The 7948-nt window shown below is 49.0% G+C and overlaps 1 protein-coding gene across 1 annotated transcript; it reads left to right on the plus strand.

Moving 5' to 3' along the window:
* The first annotated feature begins 6160 nt into the window (after positions 1-6160).
* On the plus strand, positions 6161-7576 carry LOC115512973 (putative tripartite motif-containing protein 75). Its single transcript, XM_030314471.1, has one exon. It carries the CDS (start codon positions 6161-6163, stop codon positions 7574-7576), a length of 1416 nt encoding a protein of 471 aa, XP_030170331.1.
* Positions 7577-7948: the final 372 nt, after the last annotated feature.

Below are 7948 nucleotides of genomic sequence, written 5' to 3' on the forward strand. Positions count from 1 at the left end.
AAAATATATTTATATATTTAAATGTATAAATACAAAAAATAGAGGCACCTGGCTGACTCAGTAAGAAAAGCATGGGATATTGATATCTGGTTTGTGAGTTTGAGTTCCACGTGAGGTCTAGAGATTACTTTAAAATAAAATCTTTAAAAATATAATAAAATAAATTTTTTTTTTTAATTTTTTTTTTCAACATTTTTTATTTATTTTTGGGACAGAGAGAGACAGAGCATGAACGGGGGAGGGGCAGAGAGAGAGGGAGACACAGAATCGGAAACAGGCTCCAGGCTCTAAGCCATCAGCCCAGAGCCCGACGCGGGGCTCGAACTCCCGGACCGCGAGATCGTGACCTGGCTGAAGTCGGACGCTTAACCGACTGCGCCACCCAGGCGCCCCTAAAATAAATTTTATTATATTTTTAAATTTATTCTTTTTAAAAAATTGTTTTTATTTTTAAATTTCTTTTTTAATGTTTATTTATTTTTGACAGAGAGAGACACAGAGCTTGAGCGGGGGAGGGGCAGAGAGAGAGAGGGGGACACAGAATCCCAAGCAGGCTCCAGGCCCCAAGCTGTCAGCACAGAGCCTGACTCGAACTCATAGACCGCGAGATCATGACCTGAGCCGAAGTCGGAGGCTCAACTGACTGAGCCACCCAGGAGCCCAAAAATACTTCTCTTTTTTTTTTTTTAAATGTTTTATTTATTTTTGAGAAAGACAGAGACAGACTGTGAGCGGGGAGGGGCAGAGAGAGAGGAAGGCACAGAATCCGAAGCAGCCTCCAGGCTCTGAGCCAAAAAAAATTATTTTTAATGTTTATTTACTTTTGAGAGAGAGAGAAAGACAGAGTGTGAGTTGGGGAGGGGCAGAGAGAGGGCGACACAGAATCCCAAGGAGGCTCCAGGCTCTGAGCTGTCAGCACAGAGCCTGAGGCAGGGTTTGAACTCACAAACTGGGAGTTCATGACCTGAGCCAAAGACAGGCTCTTAGCTGACCGAGTCACCCAGGTGCGCCTTTTTAATTTTTTTCTTGAGAGACAGAGAGCAGACATGCATGTGTGTGCGTGGGGGAGGGGCAGAGAGCGAGGGAAACAGAATCCCAAGCAGGATCCAAGCAGCCTCCGAGCTTTCAGCACAGAGCCTTAGGTGGGGCTCTAACTCACAAACCGTGAGATCATGACCTGAGCTGAAATCACGAATAAGATGCTTAACGGACTGAGCCCCCCAAGTGCCCCCTGTTACTAATTTTTAAGGTTTTATTTTTAAGCAATCTCTACACCGCATAGGGCTGGAACCCACGACCCTGAGATCAAGCGTCGCATGCGCCACTGACTGAGCCAGCCAGACACCCCTAAGCCTGTTACTTGTTTTTACAGTACAAAACGTATAATATATTGGACTTTATTACCCAGAAATCCCCTGTGTTTGGTTGTCTATGATATACCAGTACTTACCAATAACAGCGTTTCATTTGAAGTGACCGATTTAACCATTTTTCCTGGTTTAACAGCAGAATATTATCTAACCACAAGCAGTGAATTCCTGCTGATTTATAATGTACAGAATACTGTGTTCGTGTGAATAAAACTATGTATTTTCCCTACAAAATCATTTTACAAGCACTTCCTATTAATCTCCCATACTAACCCTTGGAACACTGACATGAGAGACCCATTAAAATTGTAATGCCTGTGTGGGGTAGTGATGGAGTGAGTGCTAAGACCTTCAGAGAAGACCCAGGTCTCTGGAGGCAAGAGACAGGGGCAGGGTGTAGGCTGTAATGGAACGTCAGCCTCACGCTCCTTGGGGAGGAAGTGCGCCAGGGGGTTGCACCCAAAGGCCTCTTCATCGCCCACGTGTGGGGATCAGGATACAGGGTGGCTGTGCTTTTGGGTTCTGAGTAGGACTTGCCTGGGCTGTAACCCCTCTCCATCTCTTAAACTCTCAGGTCCTCAGTTTCCCCATCTCTAAACTGGGGGCCAGAACTGCTGTGAGGGTTGTGTGAGATGAAGAAGCATGGTTAGCCTGAGCGGAGGCACACGCCATTTAATTCGCGTCCCAGGCCGCGCCTCTTCGAGCACCAGGAATTCCCAGAGCGGGTCCTTTCCCTGCCTCCGCCTCATGATCACCATGGGGGACCTCAATCGCTGTGTGGAGAAAGCCCCTAAGACTCCATCTACATTAGGTGAGGGCCTGTCACCCACCACGCAGCAGAGACCCATGACCTTCAGGACGTAGGACGTACTCCCCCGGGAACCTGTGACTGACGTGGTGGGTAGAGGTGCTGGCCTCGGAACTCGGCGTGCGGCCCGCAAAAGGAGAGTTTGGTTGTTGACTTCAACAACCTGAGGAATTACAGACAGAGGGACTGATGGGCCTGGCTTTCTCACCGGGGGCTCCAGCTAATGAAAAAGGCGGTTTTGGCACGACGAGCTTCCGGGGCACAGGCTCAGCCCCTGAGGGTTCTCAGGAGCTGCAGACCTGAGACCTGCTGCCTGCAGAAAGCTCCACAACCCCTTGTCCTGCACAGTGCTTCACACTGTGAAGGGGCCTCCCCCTGGTCCTGGGGACCCGGCAAGGGAACGAACAGTCCTCATTTAAAGTTTCAGATTTCAGTTTCCTCGTCAGCAAAAATGGGATTCAATGGCACTGAGAGGATCAAGGGAGGATTTCAAAGGTACAAATGAGATTATGCATATTAACACAGTGCCGGCCCATCCGGTCTGACCCAATCACAGGAGATCCCTTCCCCACCAAGCAGCTTTTTTGAATACCCTCATCCCCAGCCTGGCTCTGCCCCGCCCCCCGTGGGGGAGGAGCCACCAGCCTTTGGTGGGCCGGGTCCTAGTAGCTCCACCCTCCTCGTGGGGTATATATGCAGAGGTAACACTCGGATGGCGCATTGGCTTCAGGCGTCCCTCAAGGAGACGGATGGCGCATTGGCTTCAGGCGTCCCTCAAGGAGACGGAGACGTATCTCGACAAGCCTTTACAAACCCTTTACAGACCCGTCCAGAGTCGCCTGCTCCAGGTAAGCGGGGAGTTGAGCCGATATGGGGGCATGGGGACAGGGCTGGAGAGTGGTAAGAGCTGGAGTCCCCTGACCTCCTCTGTGCAGGGCCGGAAATCACATCTTGCAAGGGAACCTAATCTCTTGTTTGGCTTCTCTTAAAACACATCTCGTTTCTTAGGGTTTCCAGTTTTTCATTGAGCCTCATCCTACATCCCCTAAATGCTTGCTAACAATACAGATACTCACTTCCTGTCCTGTCCTATCCCATCCTAGAGGTCAAAAAACAGAGACTAATATCTGTGTGTACAAAGTTCCCAGAGGTGCTGGTCTGAAGTCGCGTGTGGAATCCCTTCCAGGATCTCAGTAAGGGGTGGTTTGTGTAGGTGGGGAGTGGAGGGATGAGAGCTATGGGGCCAGGATCCCTGGTATTCAGGTCTTGTATAAACTTGATCTTCCTCAATCTAACCATTTGCTTGCTTACAGATGCTCAGAGTATAATCACTCTTGGGTGCCCGTTTGGAGGTTCTAGCAGGGGAGTGCAGCTACTGGTATACCCTTGACTGGAGAATGGTCCTCCTCTATTGGGGAAGGTCATCCTCTTAGACCGAGAGGGCAACTTCAGGAGGGACACTCATGGAGTGGTGAAGGAGGAAGGGGACCCCCACCTAGCCAGCCCAATCAGCCAATCAACCCCGGCGATCAATGGGGTGATGGATGTTGCAGCCAGATCACCCTCATATCCAGAGTATAAGTACTCTTCCACTTCAAAGTCATTCAGTTTTTAAGGGAGACCCGGAAGCCTGGCCAATTTTAGTCATTCAACGGCTTTAACCAAGGACTGAGGAGATACTTGGAGATACAGTCGTGGTGGGGATAACATGGAGGTTATGGTTCTGTGGGGAATGCAGATCTCCAGAATCTGTTTAAATTTACAAGTCACATAGTTAAAGGGTAAATTCATGATGCTGTCTTTACTGTTCTGTGACATTGTCTTAGGAGAGATGACCCATGAACAAGTCAGGAAGGTTGGATCACAAGAGGAAGTGACCAATGAATGGAGAGCTGGTGGCAGCACAGCCGACAACTAAGGGATCTGTGTGTGCAAAGGTGCTGGGGCCACAAGGAATTCAACCTGCTAGAAAAGGGAGGGCAGGTGACAGCTACAGGAAGTTTGGTGCTAGGAGAAGCTGGAGCTGAGGGAGGAATGTGGCCCTCCAGGTGGGAGCAGCAGTCCTGTGGGAGAAGGTCTTGATTAGATCCGTGTGCGTGAAGACCAGATGGGTGGAGGGTCTAGTGGGTGCTGATGGACTCAGCAGTTGGACATGAGTGTGGACATATCCAGAAGGATGAGGTGTAGCTTTGGTGTAGACGGTTAGTGGTGACAACAGAAGGCATGTTCTTTGATGATAGGGTCCTAAGTATGGAAAGATCAGAGTATTATTAATTACCATTGGGCACCCTTTTTTTTTTTAATGTTTATTTATTTTGAGAGAGAGAGAGACAGAGAGTGTGAGCAGAGGAAGGACAGAGAGACATAGAATCCAAAGCAGGCTCCAGGCTCTGAGCTGTCGGCACAGAGCCCAATGTGGGACTCAAACTCATGAACTGTGAGATCAGGACCTGAGCCAAAGTCAGATGCTCAACCAACTGCACCACCCAGGTGTCCCTGCAAAAGTTTTCTAAAGTGGTTGTACCAACTTACAGGCTCATAATTTGTGTATGAATGTTTTTATAATAGCACACATCACCAAGACTGTATATCTTAACACTTTGAAATTCATTTTGGGGTCCCTGGCGATCAAGCAAAGATTGTCTTTAACCTATCAGCACTGGAGGTGATTAAATCAATGGACGTTTTAAGGGGTATGCCATTCATGACTGTTTTAGTATATAACACTTCACTGATACCAATTTAAAGTTTAGAGTATTTCCCAGGACGCGTCCTCTATGGGGCGTCCTTAACTCCACATTTTCCCCGCAATCCTGGGAGTTGGCTTCAGCCTATTAGCCTGCATTTCAATGTTTATTTATTTATTTACTTATTTATTTTGACAGAGAGAGAGAGTAGGGGAGGGGCAGAGAGAGAGGGAGACACAGTCTGAAGCATAACCTGTATTCCAGAATCAGTAACTGCTTCTAAGGGAAAAATCCATGCCCTCTTCTGGGGATCTTGTTCCTACCAATCATCACTAGTTGGTAGTTCATCAGTGACTTTGGAGGGTCGTTGTGTATACATGTGTGTGTTTCTTACTATTTTCTCACATTGATTTCCTGATCTCCAATTTCATTCTGTGCATTTTGTCAAAATCACAGCTTTCTGACTTGGCAGGGTCCTCAGAGTAAATCTAATCCAGTCCAAACCACTTATGTACACAGTTTGTTGTATCCTGGAACTGAGAAGCTTAAGTGAAAAGTAAGTTTTGACATACTATGAGCTCAGTGGTGTGGTTTAAGAAACATCTGTGGTTTAAACCAAAATATACCAGGTTCCTTTATTGTATCTTTGATGATATTGAAATGATTGAAATTGGGATATTTATCCTTATTTACTTGATTCTCTTAGAGATGAGCATGTTATGTACTTCCTCCAGATCCCCCAGATAATGAGTAAGGGGAAATCCCACCCTGGGTGGAGGCTCAATTTTCAAAGCTTTTAACTTTCTGCAGTCCCATGCAGCCCCTCTGTGGTTGATGTGGGTGTTGGTGGAATCCTGGGGGTGGAGAGAAGAATTGGTGGCTGCCTCAAATGTGGCAGTGGGCAAGGCCACCAAACAAATGGTAATTTTTGTTACATGAAACAATGTTTTCTCATCTCTAGGGACGAATCGGCACTTTAAAATTGTGTCTGCCTTCTGCCCAAGAGAATTGCTGACCTTGGCTTCACATCCCCTGGGCTGCCGAGGACAGCTGGCTGCCCAGCTCATCTGTGATCACCTACAGGTGGTGAGCAGAGCTCCTCTGGGCATCTACGACTGCACCTGAGGCCAGTGGCCTCCTAGGACAACAAGGCTGCCCTCGTTTGACAAAAGGACATCCAGGACAGGAAAGGACAGTAAAATCTGAGGGTGTGTCTGCCTCTCACGGGAGGACTCCTGCAGGGCACCACCTCCAGAAGAGCCACGTCGGTCCAGAAAGACGTTTATCTCGGCCTAATGGCGGCAGCGTCGTCAGCCCTGGCAGGACTCCAGGCCGAAGCCAACTGCCCCATCTGTCTGGACTACCTGAGAGACCCCGTCACCACCGAATGTGGGCACAACTTCTGTCGCTGCTGCATCCGGCAATCCTGGGCTGATCTCAGCGACAGCTTCCCTTGCCCCGTCTGCCGCCACCCAGGCCGAGAGAGGCACTTGAGGAGCAACGCCCAGCTGGGAAGGGTGATCGACGTCGCCAAGCTCCTCCACATCAGCAGGAGCAAGAGGGAGAGGCGGGACGAGAGGCATCTGTGTGAGAAGCACAACCGGGTCCTGACCCTCTTCTGTGAGGAGGACCTACAGGTGTTGTGTCCCGCGTGCGTGCGGCCCCCTGACCACCGGGGCCACCGGGTGAGGCCCGCGGAGGAGGCCGCCTCCCAGCACAGGCAAAGGCTCGGCAGTTACGTGGAGCCCCTGAAGAGGCAGCTGGCAGTCGTGAGGCAGCTGGTAGCCACCCAAGACAGGAGACTCTTAGAGCTGGGAGAGCAGGTGCAATGCCAGAGACAGAAGTTAGCCTCTGAGTTTGAGCACCTGAACCGGTGTGTAGACCGGCAGCAAGAGGTAGTTCTGTCGAGGCTGGCCGAAGAGGAGAAGGACATTCAGCAGAAACTCTGTGCAAACATAACGGCGTTTTCAGACCACGTTTCCACCCTCCGAGGTCTCCTGAAGGAGGTGGCCGAGAGGAGTGTGATGTCAGAGGTGAAACTGCTGACGGACCTGGGGGGTGTCTGTGGCCGGTGTGAGCACCAGGAGCCCCCAGCTCTCTACTCTTTCCAGTTAAGGAGAGAAGGCTGCAGTCTCCCCCCGCAGTACTTGGCTCTGCAGAAGATCATACAGAGGTTCCGACGAGAAGTTACCCTGGATCCTGAGACAGCACATCCTCATCTGCTTGTGTCTGAGGATAGGATGTCTGTGACATTCGTGAGGGAAAGGCCAAGCGTCCCTCAGCATCCAAAGAGACTTCTGACGGATCCCGTCGTCCTGGGTTCCGAGGGCTTCGACGGGGGCCGACACTACTGGGAGGTGCAGCTGGGTGACAAGAGCGAGTGGGCCGTGGGGGTCTGTGAGGACCCCCTCTCCTGGAAGGGACGGCGGCCCCTGTCAGGACAGAACAGACGCTGGACAGTTCAGCTGCAGGATGGTGCCTATGTGGCACAAGGGGCTGTTCCTGTCACTCTTGTGTTGAAGGAAAAGCCCAGAGGGGTGGGCGTTTATCTGGACTATGAGTTGGGGGAGATTTCCTTTTACAGTTTGAATGACAGGTCTCACATCCATTCGTTCACTGATGCGTTTTCTGAAGTATTAAAGCCTTACTTCTGTGTGGGGCGGGACCCTAAACCTCTTACCATGTGTGCGGTAAGGGATCTTGAAGGATGAATTGAGAGTGGGCTTCATTCTCTTTCTGTAATTTATGGACAGTACTTAGAATATTGGACAAGTATTAGTAAATCTGGTACCAAGGTTTTTTTTTTTTTAAATACTTTTATGACTTCAACACATTTTTTAATTTTGTTTTCTCTCTCTCTCTCTCTCTTTTTTTTTTTTCCACTTTGTTTCAATAGCAACAGAGATGTGGAGATTAACTGTTTCTGGAATTCTAAGATCAGAGTGTATACATTGTAATTTTACAGCTCCCATAGATTTTTTGTATATGTATATTTACATATATTCCAAATTTTGTATACATTTATTATGTGGTGCTATACATAAGTACCTTTTATATTCCAGGCAGGAGAGAAGATAAAATTA

Source organism: Lynx canadensis, chromosome B1 (genome assembly GCF_007474595.2).
Source record: "Lynx canadensis isolate LIC74 chromosome B1, mLynCan4.pri.v2, whole genome shotgun sequence".
Lineage (NCBI taxonomy): Eukaryota > Metazoa > Chordata > Mammalia > Carnivora > Felidae > Lynx > Lynx canadensis.